The following is a 20,222-nucleotide window of genomic DNA, read 5'->3' as shown; positions in this document are numbered from 1 at the left end:
TGAGTCTCTACAGTCGGGGTCCCAGTGCAGGACGAGTCTCTACAGTCGGGGTCCCAGTCTGGGATGAGTCTCTACAGTCGGGGTCTCAGTGCGGGACGAGTCTCTACAGTCGGGGTCCCAGTGCAGGATGAGTCTCTACAGTCGGGGTCCCAGTCTGGGATGAGTCTCTACAGTCGGGGTCCCAGTGCGGGGTGAGTCTCTACAGTCGGGGTCCCAGTGCAGGAGGAGTCTCTACAGTCGGGGTCCCCCCAGGATGTCCCTACAGCCCCACGCTGTGTGTGTACCTGTATCTCCTGCGTCTGGGTGTGATCCTATCGGGTCTGATAAAAACACACACGCTCTAGAGCTCAGCAGCTGAAGTGAAGGGGTTTATTGGTCTCAAGAGAGCCGAGCCAGGGGAATCTCACATACTGGAGGTCTCTCTCCCTCTCTCTCTCTCTCAGTCGATGAACTCCAGGCGCCCCGGGAGGTCCGCTGCGTCCTTGGCCAGGTGTTTCTTGAGGAAGTCCTGCACCTTGAACAGGCTGATGTGATAGTCCCTGGAGGTGGATGTGGCTTCCTCACGAGAGTGAGACGTGGGACACAGGTTTGTGTTTCCCCAGCTGATCACCCCCACCTTAGAGACACCGAGAGAGGGGTTAATACACACACACACTGACTGGACACTCCAGTACATGAACACTGCACTGAGAGAGAGAGGGGTTCATACAGACACACTGACTGGACACTCCAGTACATGAACACTGCACTGAGAGAGAGAGGGGTTCATACAGACACACTGACTGGACACTCCAGTACATGAACACTGCACTGAGAGAGAGAGGGGTTCATACAGACACACTGACTGGACACTCCAGTACATGAACACTGCACTGAGAGAGAGAGGGGTTCATACAGACACCCTGACTGGACACTCCAGTACATGAACACTGCACTGAGAGAGAGAGGGGTTCATACACACACACTGACTGGACACTCCAGTACATGAACACTGCACTGAGAGAGAGAGGGGTTCATACACACACACTGACTGGACACTCCAGTACATGAACACTGCACTGAGAGAGAGAGGGGTTCATACACACACACTGACTGGACACTCCAGTACATGAACACTGCACTGAGAGAGAGAGGGGTTCATACAGACACACTGACTGGACACTCCAGTACATGAACACTGCACTGAGAGAGAGAGGGGTTCATACAGACACACACTGACTGGACACTCCAGTACATGAACACTGCACTGAGAGAGAGGGGGGTTCATACAGACACACTGACTGGACACTCCAGTACATGAACACTGCACTGAGAGAGAGGGGGGTTCATACAGACACACTGACTGGACACTCCAGTACATGAACACTGCACTGAGAGAGAGAGGGGTTCATACACACACACTGACTGGACACTCCAGTACATGAACACTGCACAGAGAGAGACACACTGGTTTGCCCTCTGACCTGGAAGAGACGGCTCTTTCTCGACATGAACACAGCTCCTCCTGAGTCCCCTGCAGAGGGAGGGAGAGAGACAGGTGACAGAGCTGGAGAGGACTTGGAGGATGAACACAGGAGAGAATACGGTACAACAGACACTGGAGCTCCAGATCAAAGTGATGTCACACCTTTGGTCCCCCTCCTGATGTGATGATGTCATACCTTTCCAGCCTCCAACCCCCCCGATTCATGGGATGATGTCATACCTTGGCCCCCCCATCCATGTGATGATGCCATACCTTTGCCCCCCCACTGATCCATGTGATGATGTCATACCTTTCCCACCCACCCTGATCCATGTGATGATGTCATACCTTTCCCACCCTCCCCCCCACCTTGATCCATGTGATGATGTCATACCTTTCCCACCCCGATCCATGTGATGATGTCATACCTTTGCAAGTCATGTCGTCGCGGGTCGGTTCTGTCCCACCGGTACAGAGGAATCGCTCTGTCACAACCTTGTAGGGGTCCGTCGCTGTGATCCCTTCAGCCTGCAGGGCGTCTCTGACACAGCTGTCTCTCTGCGCAGACCACAGCGTCAACACAACACCAACACAACTGACACGGCGTCAACACGACACCAACACAGCATCTTCACAACACCAACACAACTGACAGTGTCAACACAACACCAACACAACTGACACTGCAATACAGCATCTTCACAACACCAACACAGCTGACACCACAACAGAGCGTCAACACAACACCAACACAACTGACACAGCGTCAACACGACACCAACACAGCATCTTCACAACACCAACACAACTGACAGTGTCAACACAACACCAACACAGCTGACACTGCAATACAGCATCTTCACAACACCAACACAGTTGACACCACAACACAGCGTCAACATGACACCAACACAACTGACACAGCGTCAACACAACACCAACACAGCTGACACCCCAACACAGCATCTTCAGAACACCAACACAACTGACACAGAGTCAACACGACACCAACACAACTAACACTGCATCTTCACAACACCAACACAACTGACAGTGTCAACACAACACCAACACAGCTGACACCGCAACACAGCATCTTCACAACACCAACACAACTGACACAGAGTCAACACAACACCAACACAACTGACACAGCGTCAACACGACACCAACACAGCATCTTCACAACACCCACACAACTGACAGTGTCAACACAACACCAACACAGCTGACACTGCAATACAGCATCTTCACAACACCCACACAACTGACACAGCGTCAACACAACACCAACACAGCTGACACAGCATCAACACAACAGCAACACAGCTGACACCTCAACACAGCGTCAACACAACACCAACACAACTGACACAGCGTCAACACAACACCAACACCACAACTGACACAGCAACATCATCATCACAACTGGCAGAGCCCACACTGTGTCTGACAATGCAGTCTCTCACACACACACACACACACACACACACACACACACACACACACACACACACACACACACACACACACACACTCTGACCTTGCCTCCCAGCTTGATGATGACGTTCCTGGAGAGAATTTCATCTCTGTCTCCCTGACTCTCAGGGCTCATGAAGTTGGCCGACACCTCATCCTTGTCCAGCAACATCGCCTCTGGACAGCAGAGCACAGAGAGGAGAGAGCAGTCAGAGACAGGAGAGAGAGAGTGAGCCTGTCTCCCAACACTGCTCCGTCTGTCTACAGTACACACACTGGACACAGGCCGACCTGGCTGTCCAGAGAGGACAGGCTCAGTGACCACAGCCTGGACACAGACACTGGACACAGGCAGACCTGGTTGTCCAGAGAGGACAGGCTCAGTGACCACAGCCTGGACACAGACACTGGACACAGGCAGACCTGGTTGTCCAGAGAGGACAGGCTCAGTGACCACAGCCTGGACACACACACTGGACACAGGCAGACCTGGCTGCCCAGAGAGGACAGGCTGTGCTCCCACTGCCAGCGGGGAGAAATAGAGACAGAGGTGCACTTCCTACTGCACTGGGACAGATACTCTGGGATTAGAGAAACGTTCTTCCCGAAATTCAGAAATCTAGTCCCAGAGTTCCCACACCTGCCAGAATCACGAGCAAAAGCCATCAAGCATCTTCAGTCCTGAGCTTCAACAACATGAATGCGCAGTTTGTTCCCCACCCCCACACCCCTCTGTGTACAGTAGAGCCTCCTGTCCTGACTGGAGGAGGATCCCCTGGATGATCTCAAAACACTTAAACACACGGCGATGAAAATAATCAAAGAAAGAGAAAGATAAGAAAAAAACTCAAACTCACCATGATCAGCGCAAGTCACCTTACCAAACAACCTCAGAGCTCGACTGGCACCTTTGGTACATGGGATACAGATGGGCCTGAGAGAGAAAGATGAGTACAGACCCTCACACAGACCCCAGGGACACTCCTCACACAGAGAGAGGAGTCCAGACCCTCACACAGACCCCAGGGACACTCCTCACACAGAGAGAGGAGTCCAGACCCTCACACAGACCCCAGGGACACTCCTCACACAGAGAGAGGAGTCCAGACCCTCACACAGACCCCAGGGACACTCCTCACACAGAGAGAGGAGTCCAGACCTTCACACAGACCCCAGAGACACTCCTCACACAGAGAGAGGAGTCCAGACCCTCACACAGACCCCAGAGACACCCTTCACACAGAGAGAGGAGTCCAGACCCTCACACGGACCCCAGAGACACTCCTCACACAGAGAGAGGAGTCCAGACCCTCACACAGACCCCAGAGGCACTCCTCACACAGAGAGAGGAGTCCAGACCCTCACACAGACCCCAGAGACACTCCTCACACAGAGAGAGGAGTCCAGACCCTCACACAGACCCCAGAGACACTCCTCACACAGAGAGAGGAGTCCAGACCCTCACACAGACCCCAGAGGCACTCCTCACACAGAGAGAGGAGTCCAGACCCTCACACAGACCCCAGAGGCACTCCTCACACAGAGAGAGGAGTCCAGACCCTCACACAGACCCCAGAGACACTCCTCACACAGAGAGAGGAGTACAGACCCTCACACAGACCCCAGAGACACTCCTCACACAGAGAGAGGAGTCCAGACCCTCACACAGACCCCAGAGGCACTCCTCACACAGAGAGAGGAGTCCAGACCCTCACACAGACCCCAGAGGCACTCCTCACACAGAGAGAGGAGTCCAGACCCTCACACAGACCCCAGAGACACTCCTCACACAGAGAGAGGAGTCCAGACCCTCACACAGACCCCAGAGACACTCCTCACACAGAGAGAGGAGTCCAGACCCTCACACGGACCCCAGAGACACTCCTCACACAGAGAGAGGAGTCCAGACCCTCACACAGACCCCAGAGACACTCCTCACACAGAGAGAGCAGTCCAGACCCTCACACAGACCCCAGAGACACTCCTCACACAGAGAGAGGAGTACAGACCCTCACACAGACCCCAGAGACACTCCTCACACAGAGAGAGGAGTCCAGACCTTCACACAGACCCCAGAGAGACCGTGTTACTCATGGTCACCTGGCTTGTCTTGACATTATCACGTCTTTCTCCAGTTCAATCAGAGCAACGTCATAGTCATAGAACTCTGGGATCCCCTCGTCCTTCTTCAGCCCGATGTTATAATCAGGGTGAATGTGTAGACTCTTTATTTCCTTCTCTGAAAGAGGCAGAGAGAAGGGCTGGCGATGAGAAATTGCCTTGGAAGGAAAAAGAGATCAACATCCGGCCATGTTGTTTCGAAACCGTACAGTTAACGCAGACCGATAACCTGGCTTCTTTCTACGAATGAAACCCTGGATGATATAATCAATACCCTGACATAACATCCCAACATCAGAAAGATGACAAACTTCGGCCAATTTGGCGGTTAATAGTTAATCAACAGGGCTGGGCAGCTTGTTCCTCACCCCCACCCCCCTCTGTGTACAGAAGAGCCTCCTGTCCTGACTGGAGGAGCTCACCCAGCTGTGTCTGGAGAGAAGCCGGGGTATCGGCTTCAACCACAGGGCTGGGCAGCCTGTTCCCCACCCCCACCCCCCTCTGTGTACAGAAGAGCCTCCTGTCCTGACTGGAGGAGCTCACCCAGCTGTGTCTGGAGAGAAGCCAGGGTATCGGCTTCAACCACAGGGCTGGGCAGCTTGTTCCCCACCCCCGCCCCCCTCTGTGTACAGAAGTGTCTTCGGCGAGAGGGCGATTCTCACCCATCTTGTTGGACGTCTCCACGCTGTCGTCGACGAGGACCTTGACCTGGTGCATCTCGTCGTCGGGCTTGAAGCAGTGGGCGGCAGTCAGCACGAAGCGCGAACTGAGCAGCGAGCCCAGGCAGGACTCGGAGGTGGGACTGCGCTGCGGTGGGGGGGGGGGAGAGGGAGGGGTTTATCGCCCCACAGCCACGGTCAGCTCCAGAGAGAGTGTGTGTGTGTGTGTGTGAGAGAGTGTGTGTGTGTATGTGTGCGAGAGAGTGTGTGTGTGAGTGGGCGTGTGCGCGTGTGTGTGAGAGAGTGTGTGTGAGTGAGTGTGTGTGAGAGAGTGTGTGTGAGTGAGTGTGTGTGTCTGTGTGAGTGTGTGAGTGTGTGTCTCTGTAAGTGTGAGTGTGCGAGTGTGCGAGTGTGTGCGTGTGCGAGTGTGTGTCTGTGTAAGTGTGCGTGAGTGTGTGTGTGTAAGTGTGCGTGTGTGTCTGTGTAAGTGTGCGTGAGTGTGTGAGTGTGTGTCTGTGTAAGTGTGTGTCTGTGTAAGTGTGTGTCTGTGTAAGTGTGCGTGTGTGTCTGTGTGAGTGTGCGTGTGTGTCTGTGTGAGTGTGTCTGTGTGTGTGTCTGTGTAAGTGTGTGTGCGTGTGCGTGTGCGTGTGCAAGTGTAAGTGCGTGTGTGCGTGTGTGTGTAAGTGTGCGTGTGTGTGTGTAAGTGTGTGAGTGTGTGTGTAAGTGTGTGAGTGTGTAAGTGTGTGCGTGTGCGTGTGCGTGTGCGTGTGCGTGTGTGTGGCTGTGGTCTGTCCAGCTGGGGCTCTGAGCTGGCTCTACTCACAGTGATCTTGATGGTCACCAGCCAGGGATAGTTCTGTCTCTTGGTCTTCGTGGTGTCCATGGCCTCATCCTTGTAGGTCCTGTACAGCCCACACAAGCCCACATTTTCACCCTCATCTACACAGGAGGAGAGAATGGAGCTGGAGACCGTCTCTTCTGCCCGAGACACGCGGCTCTCCCGTCCAAAACACAGACACTCATATTCAACAGTGGATGAAAACTGTGTCTGTTTCCAGACCGGTTCTTCCAACTCAGGATCGCGGAGGAGGTGGGGACCACACACACACTCACACACCCTGGACAGGACACCAGTCCATCACAGGACACACACACTCACTCACCCTGGACAGGACAGCAGTCCATCACAGGACACACACACACACTCACACACCCTGGACAGGACACCAGTCCATCACAGGACACACACACACACACACACACACACACACACACACACCCTGGACAGGACACCAGTCCATCACAGGACACACACACACACTCACACACCCTGGACAGGACACCAGTCCATCACAGGACACACACACACACCCTGGACAGGACACCAGTCCATCACAGGACACACACACACACACACACACCCTGGACAGGACACCAGTCCATCACAGGACACACACACACACCCTGGACAGGACACCAGTCCATCACAGGACACACACACACACCCTGGACAGGACACCAGTCCATCACAGGACACACACACACTCACACACCCTGGACAGGACACCAGTCCATCACAGGACACACACACACACACACACACACACACACACACACACCCTGGACAGGACACCAGTCCATCACAGGACACACACACTCACACACCCTGGACAGGACACCAGTCCATCACAGGACACACACACTCACACACCCTGGACAGGACACCAGTCCATCACAGGACACACACACACTCACACACCCTGGACAGGACACCAGTCCACCACAGGACACACACACACACTCACACAAACTCGGACCAATTTACCCAGAAGGCAATTCACCCAATGCTGTTTGGACTTCTTTAAATTGAGCTCCAAGAGGAAACTCCTGCAGAGACGGGGCGAACACGCAAACTCCACACAGACAGCACCTGCGCCGCAGAGTAATACATGATTGGACGCCTAACGAAGAGCTCGCTGGTGAGTCCCATACCTATGATGTCATCAAACAACTTGTCTAGGTTGGTCACATCCTGCATCACAAAGAAATGCTTCTCTCTTGGCTTGTGTGACACCAGATCGTTAATCTCATCTGGCTCAATCTCGCTTCCCACGCCGAACACATACATATCTGAGTGAAGAGAGAGAGAGGGGTTAAAGGTCACTGTGGCTCTGGGCTCATGAGGACAGTAACTGGCTCAGTTCAGTCTCTGAGACCCCCAGTCCTTCAGGGGCTCTGGGGGTCCTCAGTCAGGGGTTAAAGGTCACAGGCCCTGAGAACTCCAGTCCTTCAGGGGCTCTGGGGGGGGGGGGGGGTCTTCAGTCAGGGGTTAAAGGTCACTGTGACTCTGGGCTCATGAAGACAGTAACTGGCTCAGTTCAGTCTCTGAGACCCCCAGTCCTTCAGGGGCTCTGGGGGTCCTCAGTCAGGGGTTAAAGGTTACAGGCCCTGAGACCCCCAGTCCTTCAGGGGCTCTGGGGGTCCTCAGTCAGGGGTTAAAGGTCACAGGCCTTGAGAGCAGAGCTCAGTCCTTCTGGGGCTCCGGGGGGTCTTCAGTCAGGGGTTAAAGGTCACAGGCCCTGAGACCCCTAGTCCTTCAGGGGCTCTGGGGGGGGGGGGGGGGGGTCTTCAGTCAGGGGTTAAAGGTCACAGGCCCTGAGAGCAGAGCTCAGTCCTTCTGGGGCTCCGGGATGTGGAGTCTTCAGTCGGGGGTTAGAGGTCGCCGCCAGCCTGGCCTCTTCCCGTGACGTGTCTCTCTCACCCAGATAGTCCTCCTTGTTCTCCTCTCGGAGGGCGTAGACCAGTTCCTTGATCTTCCTCACCACCTCCACTGGATTCCCACCCATGTTGGCCCTGCCTGGCGAGGGAGAGACACCCGGAGAGGTGACCCCGGAGCACCACGGCGGGGCCCGCCCACACCCCCCCGTCCAAAGACAACACCTGAGGCCCGAGCTATTGACCGATACCATGTCAATCGATCCATCCCGCGCTCAATTAATGAATGTCCTGTTCACGAGGAGGAGGATGTAGAGTTTACCGTCGGTGAAGAGGATGATGACGTGTCGAATGTCCTTAAATTTCTTCTCATCTTGTGCTTTCAGGAAATTCATTTTGTTGTAGATGCTGTTAAAGGCTTCTCTAATATTGGTGCCGGTCGCATCTCCATGACCTGAAACACAAAGAAAATGCCTGACATCACTGACTTCATGGACTGATCTGACCTATTAACATCATTGATTTTACTGTAGACCCCAGACTGGGCTGTGTATTAACATCATTAACCCTGATTTTACTGTAGACCCCAGACTGGGCTGTGTATTAACACCATTAACCCTGATTTTACTGTAGACCCCAGACTGCGCTGTGTATTAACATCATTAACTCTGATTTTACTGTAGGCTCCAGACTGGGAGTTGTATTAACATCATTAACCCTGATTTTACTGCAGACCCCAGACTGGGCTATGTATTAACATCATTAACTCTGATTTTACTGTAGGCTCCAGACTGGGAGTTGTATTAACATCATTAACCCTGATTTTACTGCAGACCCCAGACTGGGCTATGTATTAACATCATTAACCCTGATTTTACTGTAGACCCCAGACTGGGCTGTGTATTAACATCATTAACCCTGACTTTACTGTAGGCCCCAGACTGGGCTATGTATTAACATCATTAACTCTGATTTTACTGTAGACCCCAGACTGGGCTATGTATTAACATCATTAACTCTGATTTTACTGTAGACCCCAGACTGGGCTGTGTATTAACACCATTAACCCTGATTTTACTGCAGACCCCAGACTGGGCTGTGTATTAACATCATTAACTCTGATTTTACTGTAGACCCCAGACTGGGCTGTGTATTAACACCATTAACCCTGATTTTACTGTAGACCCCAGACTGGGCTGTGTATTAACATCATTAACCCTGACTTTACTGTAGGCCCCAGACTGGGCTATGTATTAACATCATTAACTCTGATTTTACTGTAGACCCCAGACTGGGCTATGTATTAACATCATTAACTCTGATTTTACTGTAGACCCCAGACTGGGCTGTGTATTAACACCATTAACCCTGATTTTACTGCAGACCCCAGACTGGGCTGTGTATTAACATCATTAACCCTGATTTTACTGTAGGCTCCAGACTGGGAGTTGTATTAACATCATTAACCCTGATTTTACTGCAGACCCCAGACTGGGCTATGTATTAACATCATTAACTCTGATTTTACTGTAGGCTCCAGACTGGGAGTTGTATTAACATCATTAACCCTGATTTTACTGCAGACCCCAGACTGGGCTATGTATTAACATCATTAACCCTGATTTTACTGTAGACCCCAGACTGGGCTGTGTATTAACATCATTAACCCTGACTTTACTGTAGGCCCCAGACTGGGCTATGTATTAACATCATTAACTCTGATTTTACTGTAGACCCCAGACTGGGCTATGTATTAACATCATTAACTCTGATTTTACTGTAGACCCCAGACTGGGCTGTGTATTAACACCATTAACCCTGATTTTACTGCAGACCCCAGACTGGGCTGTGTATTAACATCATTAACTCTGATTTTACTGTAGACCCCAGACTGGGCTGTGTATTAACACCATTAACCCTGATTTTACTGTAGACCCCAGACTGGGCTGTGTATTAACATCATTAACCCTGATTTTACTGCAGACCCCAGACTGCGCTGTGTATTGACATCATTAACCCTGATTTTACTGCAGACCCCAGACTGCGCTGTGTATTAACATCATTAACCCTGATTTTACTATAGACCCCAGACTGGGCTGTGTATTAACATCATTAACCCTGATTTTACTGTAGGCTCCAGACTGGGAGTTGTATTAACATCATTAACCCTGATTTTACTGCAGACCCCAGACTGGGCTATGTATTAACATCATTAACTCTGATTTTACTGTAGACCCCAGACTGGGCTATGTATTAACATCATTAACTCTGATTTTACTGTAGACCCCAGACTGGGCTGTGTATTAACATCATTAACCCTGCTTTTACTGCAGACCCCAGACTGTGCTGTGTATTAACATCATTAACTGTGACTTTACTGCAGATCCCAGCCCATTACTGTAGTTCGCATCATTAACCCTGATTTTACTGTAGTTAAACAATGACTTTACAGTAGACCACAGCCTGGGTTGATGTATTAATATAATTAACATCCGACTTTACTGTAGACTACAGACCAGGGTGGCGTATTAGGGTCTTGAACACTGACATTACTGTATACCCCAAACTGGCCTGGTGTATTAACATAATTAATATCTATTTCACCATAGAGCACAGCCTGGGATGGTGTATTAACTTTACTGTAGACCCCAGACTGAACAGGGGTATAAATATAATTAATTCAGAAAATATATACTATGACACTCACTGCTGTATTGGAATGTTTTCAACTGGTGCTTTACAATGGCCACATCATTTTGATCGTCGAGGATATTTACAATTTCCTTCACATCAGTGGCGAAAGACAGGATGTTGTAATTTGGGGTGACTTCAAAGTTACTGATCTGGGGATAGAGACAGAGAGATGAGTACAGACCCTCACACAGACCCCAGAGACACTCCTCACACAGAGAGAGGAGTCCAGACCCTCACACAGACCCCAGAGACACTCCTCACACAGAGAGAGGAGTCCAGACCCTCACACAGACCCCAGAGACACTCCTCACACAGAGAGAGGAGCCCAGACCCTCACACAGACCCCAGAGACACTCCTCACACAGAGAGAGGAGCACAGACCCTCACACAGACCCCAGAGACACTCCTCACACAGAGAGAGGAGCACAGACCCTCACACAGACCCCAGAGACACTCCTCACACAGAGGGAGGAGTCCAGACCCTCACACAGACCCCAGAGACACTCCTCACACAGAGAGAGGAGCACAGACCCTCACACAGACCCCAGAGACACTCCTCACACAGAGGGAGGAGCACAGACCCTCACACAGACCCCAGAGACACTCCTCACACAGAGGGAGGAGTCCAGACCCTCACACAGACCCCAGAGACACTCCTCACACAGAGGGAGGAGTCCAGACCCTCACACAGACCCCAGAGACACTCCTCACACAGAGAGAGGAGTCCAGACCCTCACACAGACCCCAGAGACACTCCTCACACAGAGGGAGGAGTCCAGACCCTCACACAGACCCCAGAGACACTCCTCACACAGAGGGAGGAGTCCAGACCCTCACACAGACCCCAGAGACACTCCTCACACAGACCCCAGAGACAGGGCCAGTCACTCTGTTCCCCAAGGCGTGTCTGTCTCACCTTGTCTATGAGTGTGTCGATACAGTTCTTGGAAACCTCAAAGTCCTTTTTCCCCACGCTGTCAGACGCGTCCAGAGCGATGTAGATGTTCAGCTTTCCTCCCTTTATCATCCTGATCCTCCTCCCCAGGTCCTTTTCTGGGGGAAATCGAGAAGGAGGAGGGGAAGGGGGTGACGATGGGGGTGAACCCACTCTTCGGAAATCCCTTCGCTACGCGGCTATGTTTTTTGTCCTGCGCCCTCACGCAAACAGCTAACGTCTTCCCGACACTGCCTCGCAAGGCTCTGGGGTTTGGGGTCAGTTCTGGAGATGGGGGAGGCTGTCTGTGTGGAGTCTGCACGTTCCCCTGACGTTCGCGTGGGTTTACTCCAGACGTTCTATTTGACAGTCCCACCCTCCAGGGACATGCTGGCAGGTGAACTGGCTTCTGGAAACAGTGGCCCAGGTGTGAGTGTGTGTGTCTGTGTGTGTACTAATCTGAGCATCTCTCCCGGTGTAATAACCTGAGTATCTCTCCCGGTGTAATAACCTGAGTATCTCTCCCGGTGTAATAATCTGTGTATTTTCTCCCAGTGTAATGACCTGAGTATCTCTCCCAGTGTAATGACCTGAGTATCTCTCCCGGTGTAATGACCTGAGTATCTCTCCCGGTGTAATGACCTGAGTATCTCTCCCGGTGTAATGACCTGAGTATCTCTCCCGGTGTAATGACCTGAGTATCTCTCCCGGTGTAATGACCTGAGTATTTTCTCCCAGTGCAATAACCTGAGTATCTCTCCCAGTGTAATAATCTGTGTATTTTCTCCCAGTGTAATGACCTGAGTATCTCTCCCAGTGTAATGACCTGAGTATCTCTCCCAGTGCAATAACCTGAGTATCTCTCCCGGTGTAATGACCTGAGTATCTCTCCCGGTGTAATGACCTGAGTATCTCTCCCAGTGCAATAACCTGAGTATCTCTCCCAGTGTAATGACCTGAGTATCTCTCCCGGTGTAATGACCTGAGTATCTCTCCCAGTGCAATAACCTGAGTATCTCTCCCAGTGTCATAATCTGAGTCTCTCTCCCGGTGTAATAACCTGAGTATCTCTCCCAGTGTAATGACCTGAGTATCTCTCCCAGTGTCATAATCTGAGTCTCTCTCCCGGTGTAATAACCTGTGTATGAAGATGATTTAAAAGTGTTGGAAAATGGCTGAATGAGCCCCTGAACGCTGGCGCCCGTGAGCCGGGCGCGTTGGACTCGCCGGACCCGCGCGCAGGACGTCGCGGGGCCTGTATCTGCTCACCGGATGGGCCTGCGCCCTGCTGCTGCTCGCTCCCAGAAACCTCCAGCACGTTCCCCAGGGAGGCTGTGAAGGCCTGGGCCGCCTCAGCAGGTGTGTCGTAGGTGTGCTTGTCTGGGGGGGGAGAGGGGCGCGGAGTGAGACGGGAGGTGGGGACACACTGCCCGTCTGTCTGTCTCTCTCTCTCTCTGTGGGTCCCTGTCCACTCTGCTGACCCTCTGTGTGCCTGTCCACTCTCCTGACCCTCTGTGTCCCTGTCCACTCTCCTGACCCTCTGTGTCCCTGTCCACTCTCCTGACCCTCTGTGTGCCTGTCCACTCTCCTGACCCTCTGTGGGTCCCTGTCCACTCTGCTGACCCTCTGTGTGCCTGTCCACTCTCCTGACCCTCTGTGTGCCTGTCCACTCTCCTGACCCTCTGTGTGCCTGTCCACTCTCCTGACCCCCTGAATGCCTCTCTGTGGGTCCCTGTCCACTCTCCTGACCCTCTGTGTGCCTGTCCACTCTCCTGACCCTCTGTGTCCCTGTCCACTCTCCTGTCACACTGTCTGTCTCTCTGTGTCCCTGTCCACTCTCCTGTCACACTGTCTGTCTCTCTGTGTCCCTGTCCACTCTTCTGATCCTCTGTATCCCTGTCCACTCTCATAACACAGTGCCTGTCTATCTCTCTGTGTGTCCCTGTCCACTCTGTCACTCACAGTAGCAGCTGGGCTCAGTCCCACTCCACTCTCCACTCTCCAGACAGACTCGCTCGTTGGACCCCAGCAGGTAGAGGTCTCTCTCGCAGCGGTAGGTCACCTTGTCATCAATCCCAAAACGACTTCCTGTCCGCTGCATACCTGGGGGGACACCAGGGTCTGGACACTTACCAGCTAAGAGAATACGAGAGAGAGAGGGGTTAATACAGACACACTGACTGGACACTCCAGTACGCTGAGAGGAAGGGGCTGCCTGTGCAGTGAGAGCTGATTGGCCCAGGGCAGGCGTCACTCACAGCTGCTGTCACAGATGGGCGTGGCCCCGCTCCACTTCCCATTGGGCTGGCAGGTGCGGGAGGCGGAGCCTATGTGCTTGTACCCCCCGTAGCAGCTGTAGTGCGTCACGTTGTTGACGTAGTAGAGCCTCTGGGTGGGAGACACGGAGCCATACTGGATCACCAAGGGGTTGGGACAGGTCACCACTGGGAGAGAGGGGAGAGGAGAGGGGGGTGTCAGAACTACCAGCACCACACGCATGGGTCACACCTCAGTACTGACCAACACCAGCCAACACCTCACCACTGACCACAACTGACCAACACCTCACTCATCACTGACCACAACTGACCAACACCTCACTCATCACTGACCACCACTGACCAACACCTCACTCATCACTGACCACAACTGACCAACACCTCACTCATCACTGACCACCACTCATCACTGACCACCACTGACCAACACCAGCCAACACCTCACTCATCACTGACCACAACTGACCAACACCTCACTCATCACTGACCACCACTGACCAACACCTCACTCATCACTGACCACCACTGACCAACACCAGCCAACACATCACTCATCACTGACCACCACCAGCCAACACATCACTCATCACTGACCACCACTGACCAACACCTCACTCATCACTGACCACCACTGACCAACACCTCACTCATCACTGACCACCACTGACCAACACCTCACTCATCACTGACCACAACTGACCACCACTCACTCATCACTGACCACAACTGACCAACACCTCACTCATCACTGACCACCACTGACCAACACCAGCCAACACCTCACTCATCACTGACCAACACCTCACTCATCACTGACCACCACTGACCAACACCTCACTCATCACTGACCACAACTGACCAACACCTCACTCATCACTGACCACCACTGACCAACACCTCACTCATCACTGACCACAACTGACCAACACCTCACTCATCACTGACCACCACTCATCACTGACCACCACTGACCAACACCAGCCAACACCTCACTCATCACTGACCACAACTGACCAACACCTCACTCATCACTGACCACCACTGACCAACACCAGCCAACACCTCACTCATCACTGACCACCACTGACCAACACCTCACTCATCACTGACCACCACTGACCAACACCAGCCAACACATCACTCATCACTGACCACCACTGACCAACACCTCACTCATCACTGACCACAACTGACCAACACCTCACTCATCACTGACCACCACTGACCAACACCTCACTCATCACTGACCACCACTCACTCATCACTGACCACCACTGACTCACTGCTGGTGGCGGGGGGGGGCTTTGCTGAAATTGAGTGACAGGAGCTTTTTCCACCACCCCTGCCCCCCCCCACAAAAAACTGAGCAGAACCGCCCCCCCCCGTCTCCCGGCGCCGCAGTCCCGGTCCCGCTACCGGACCCACTCACTCTTGCAGCGCGCGGGGAAGGCCGTGGGTCTGGGGAACCAGTTCCCATCCCTCCTGCAGAGGCGCGTCGGGGGGGAGGGGTAGAAGTTAGTGGGGCAGGAGTACTTGACCACACTGCCCACAGTGGTTCCATTCGACAGGGAGAACTCTCCTCCGGATATAGACAGGTCCACGTCCGCACACCTCTTACCTGAGAGAGAGAGAGACACCCTGACTGGACACTCCAGGACATGAACACTGCACTGAGAGAGAGAGGGGTTCACACAGACACACTGACTGGACACTCCAGTACATGAACACTGCACTGAGAGAGAGAGGGGGGTTCATACAGACACACTGACTGGACACTCCAGTACATGAACACTGCACTGAGAGAGAGAGGGGTTCATACAGACACCCTGACTGGACACTCCAGTACATGAACACTGCACTGAGAGAGAGAGAGAGGGGTTCACACACACACACTGACTGGACACTCCAGTACATGAACACTGCACTGAGAGAGGGGTTCATACAGACACACTGACTGGACACTCCAGTACATGAACACTGCACTGAGAGAGAGAGGGGTTCATACACACACCCTGACTGGACACTCCAGTACATGAACACTGCACTGAGAGAGAGAGGGGTTCACACACACACACTGACTGGACACTCCAGTACATGAACACTGCACTGAGAGAGAGAGGGGTTCACACAGACACACTGACTGGACACTCCAGTACATGAACACTGCACTGAGAGAGAGAGGGGTTCATACACACACACTGACTGGACACTCCAGTACATGAACACTGCACTGAGAGAGAGAGGGGTTCACACAGACACACTGACTGGACACTCCAGTACATGAACACTGCACTGAGAGAGAGAGGGGTTCATACAGACACACTGACTGGACACTCCAGTACATGAACACTGCACTGAGAGAGAGAGGGGTTCATACAGACACACTGACTGGACACTCCAGTACATGAACACTGCACTGAGAGAGAGAGGGGTTCATACAGACACACTGACTGGACACTCCAGTACACGAACACTGCACTGAGAGAGAGAGGAGTTCATACACACACACTGACTGGACACTCCAGTACATGAACACTGCACTGAGAGAGAGAGGGGTTCATACACACACACTGACTGGACACTCCAGTACATGAACACTGCACTGAGAGAGAGAGGGGTTCCTACAGACACACTGACTGGACACTCCAGTACATGAACACTGCACTGAGAGAGAGAGGGGTTCATACAGACACACTGACTGGACACTCCAGTACATGAACATTGCACTGAGAGAGAGGGGTTCATACACACACACACTGACTGGACACTCCAGTACATGAACATTGCACTGAGAGAGAGAGGGGTTCATACACACACACAGACACACACTGACTGGACACTCCGGTATAATTTCTGTGCTCCAGATGGTTTAAGTGACTCAGAACTTACCCGCTGCGGCCCAGAGAGAGACAGAGGCCCACACCAGTCCCCAGAGCACGAGAGCCATCTTCGCCGATCAGCGCAGGGTGGAGAGTGAACCGAGGGGGACAGGGACAGAGGCCGCCCCATCACAACCCTGTCACTGTTTAACTGCTGATCAAACACGGCGATCGATCACAGCCTGGCCCCTCACCCTCATCCAAACTCCTCCGATCCCTACAGGACTGACGAGGTGGCGCCCTCACTCCTTTCCCGAGGGCTCCCTTCTCGATCCCAGTGGCGGAAGCTCCCAGCTCCTCGGTCGCCCGCGGGGCTCGGCTCTGACGGCCTCAGAGCAGACGAGAGATCGCGGTCGGGGGGGGCGATCCGAGCCCCACCCAGAATCAGGGGAGACGGGCAGAACCGGGAGGAATCTGGGGCCGAAGGCTGTCGTCTTCAGCGTTTAAGAGCTATACACACACACACACCTGTACAGACTCTTATTGGACACACTGTATAGACACACACACACTCCTGTACAGACTCTTACTGGACACACTGTATAGACACACACACACCTGTACAGACTCTTATTGGACACACTGTATAGACACACACACTCCTGTACAGACTCTTACTGGACACACTGTATAGACACACTCCTGTACAGACTCTTATTGGACACACTGTATAGACACACACACTCCTGTACAGACTCTTACTGGACACACTGTATAGACACACACACTCCTGTACAGACTCTTATTGGACACACTGTATAGACACACACACACTCCTGTACAGACTCTTATTGGACACACTGTATAGACACACACACTCCTGTACAGACTCTTATTGGACACACTGTATAGACACACACACACACACCTGTACAGACTCTTACTGGACACACTGTATAGACACACACACACACTTCTGTACAGACTCTTATTGGACACACTGTATAGACACACACACACACTCCTGTACAGACTCTTATTGGACACACTGTAGAGACACACACACTCCTGTACAGACTCTTACTGGACACACTGTAGAGACACACACACTCTCCTGTACAGACTCTTATTGGACACACTGTATAGACACACACACACACTCCTGTACAGACTCTTATTGGACACACTGTATAGACACACACACACACTCCTGTACAGACTCTTATTGGACACACTGTATAGACACACACACACACACCTGTACAGACTCTTACTGGACACACTGTATTGAAACACACACACTCCTGTACAGACTCTTATTGGACACACTGTATAGACACACACACTCCTGTACAGACTCTTACTGGACACACTGTATAGACACACACACACACTCCTGTACAGACTCTTATTGGACACACTGTAGAGACAGTGTCTTTGGAGGTAGAAGCACTGTAATCAGTGTATTTGTGGTTGCAGTACAAAGGCTACAGGCACTTCCTGTGTGTTTAGTCTTATTTACAAACAGTCAAAGTTCAGTCAGCAAACAGAGACACAGGTTAATATTTACAGGGCAGGGAATTCACGTCAGATAGCAGCTTTCTCCCAGAGAAATACTGCAGATCCTGTCAGTGTGGGAGACTCCCTTCAGACTGAAGAGACTCAGTTCCCTCAGCCTGTCAGTGTGGGACACTCCCTTCAGACTGAAGAGACTCAGTTCCTCCAGCCTGTCAGTGTGGGACACTCCCTCCAGATATTAAGAGACTCAGTTCCCCCAGACTGTCAGTGTGGGACACTCCCTTCAGACTGAAGAGACTCAGTTCCCTCAGCCTGTCAGTGTGGGACACTCCCTTCAGACTGAAGAGACTCAGTTCCCTCAGCCTGTCAGTGTGGGACACTCCCTTCAGACTGAAGAGACTCAGTTCCTCCAGCCTGTCAGTGTGGGACACTCTCTTCAGACTGAAGAGACTCAGTTCCCCCAGCCTGTCAGTGTGGGACACCCCCTCCAGACTGAAGAGACTCAGTCCCCCCAGACTGTCAGTGTGGGACACTCCCTTCAGACTGAAGAGACTCAGTTCCCTCAGCCTGTCAGTGTGGGACACTCCCTCCAGACTGAATAGACTCAGTTCCCCCAGCCTGTCAGTGTGGGACACTCCCTTCAGACTGAAGAGACTCAGTTCCTCCAGCCTGTCAGTGTGGGACACTCCCTTCAGACTGAAGAGACTCAGTTCCCTCAGCCTGTCAGTGTGGGAGACTCCCTCCAGACTGAAGAGACTCAGTTCCCCCAGCCTGTCAGTGTGGGACACTCCCTTCAGACTGAAGAGACTCAGTTCCCTCAGCCTGTCAGTGTGGGACACTCCCTTCAGACTGAAGAGACTCAGTTCCCTCAGCCTGTCAGTGTGGGACACTCCCTTCAGACTGAAGAGACTCAGTTCCCTCAGCCTGTCAGTGTGGAGACTCCAGAGGTAACTGCTCAGGCTCTCCTGATGGGGGCGCTGTTGAGCACGGGGCTGAAGCCAGCCTGGGGTACCCTGATCGACGCCCTCAGTAAATCCCCCTCTACAGGACACACACAAACACCCTGGACAGGACACCAGTCCATCACAGGACACACACACACACTCACACCCTGGACAGGACACCAGTCCATCACAGGACACACACACACACACACACACACACACACACACACACACCCTGGACAGGACATCAGTCCATCACAGGAAACACATACACACTCACACACCCTGGACAGGACACACACACACCCTGGACAGGACACCAGTCCATCACAGGACACACATACACACTCACACACCCTGGACAGGACACCAGTCCATCACAGGACACACACACACACACACACACCCTGGACAGGACACCAGTCCATCACAGGACACACACACACTCACACACCCTGGACAGGACACCAGTCCATCACAGGACACACATACACACTCACACACCCTGGACAGGACACACACACACCCTGGACAGGACACCTGTCCATCACAGGACACACACACACACTGGACAGGACACCAGTCCATCACAGGA

The 20,222-nt window shown here is 52.6% G+C and overlaps 1 protein-coding gene across 1 annotated transcript; it reads right to left on the bottom strand.

The window, feature by feature from the left end:
- Nucleotides 1-355: 355 nt before the first annotated feature.
- On the bottom strand, nt 356-17,340 carry LOC107076281 (complement factor B-like). The gene is made up of 18 exons (XM_069197988.1): nt 17,236-17,340; nt 15,776-15,964; nt 14,326-14,511; nt 14,030-14,203; nt 13,337-13,447; nt 12,050-12,186; nt 11,147-11,282; nt 8,762-8,893; nt 8,486-8,581; nt 7,717-7,854; nt 6,548-6,663; nt 5,728-5,872; nt 5,045-5,183; nt 3,802-3,878; nt 3,009-3,121; nt 1,894-2,023; nt 1,464-1,513; nt 356-616 (listed from the first exon to the last, which is right to left on the bottom strand). Exons 1-18 carry the CDS (start codon nt 17,291-17,293, stop codon nt 440-442), a joined length of 2,304 nt encoding a protein of 767 aa, XP_069054089.1. The 5' UTR covers nt 17,294-17,340; the 3' UTR covers nt 356-439.
- Nucleotides 17,341-20,222: the final 2,882 nt, after the last annotated feature.

Source organism: Lepisosteus oculatus, chromosome 14 (genome assembly GCF_040954835.1).
Source record: "Lepisosteus oculatus isolate fLepOcu1 chromosome 14, fLepOcu1.hap2, whole genome shotgun sequence".
Lineage (NCBI taxonomy): Eukaryota > Metazoa > Chordata > Actinopteri > Semionotiformes > Lepisosteidae > Lepisosteus > Lepisosteus oculatus.
The sequence above is the reverse complement of the archived record's forward strand: the minus strand, read 5'-3'. Positions and strand labels throughout refer to the sequence as shown.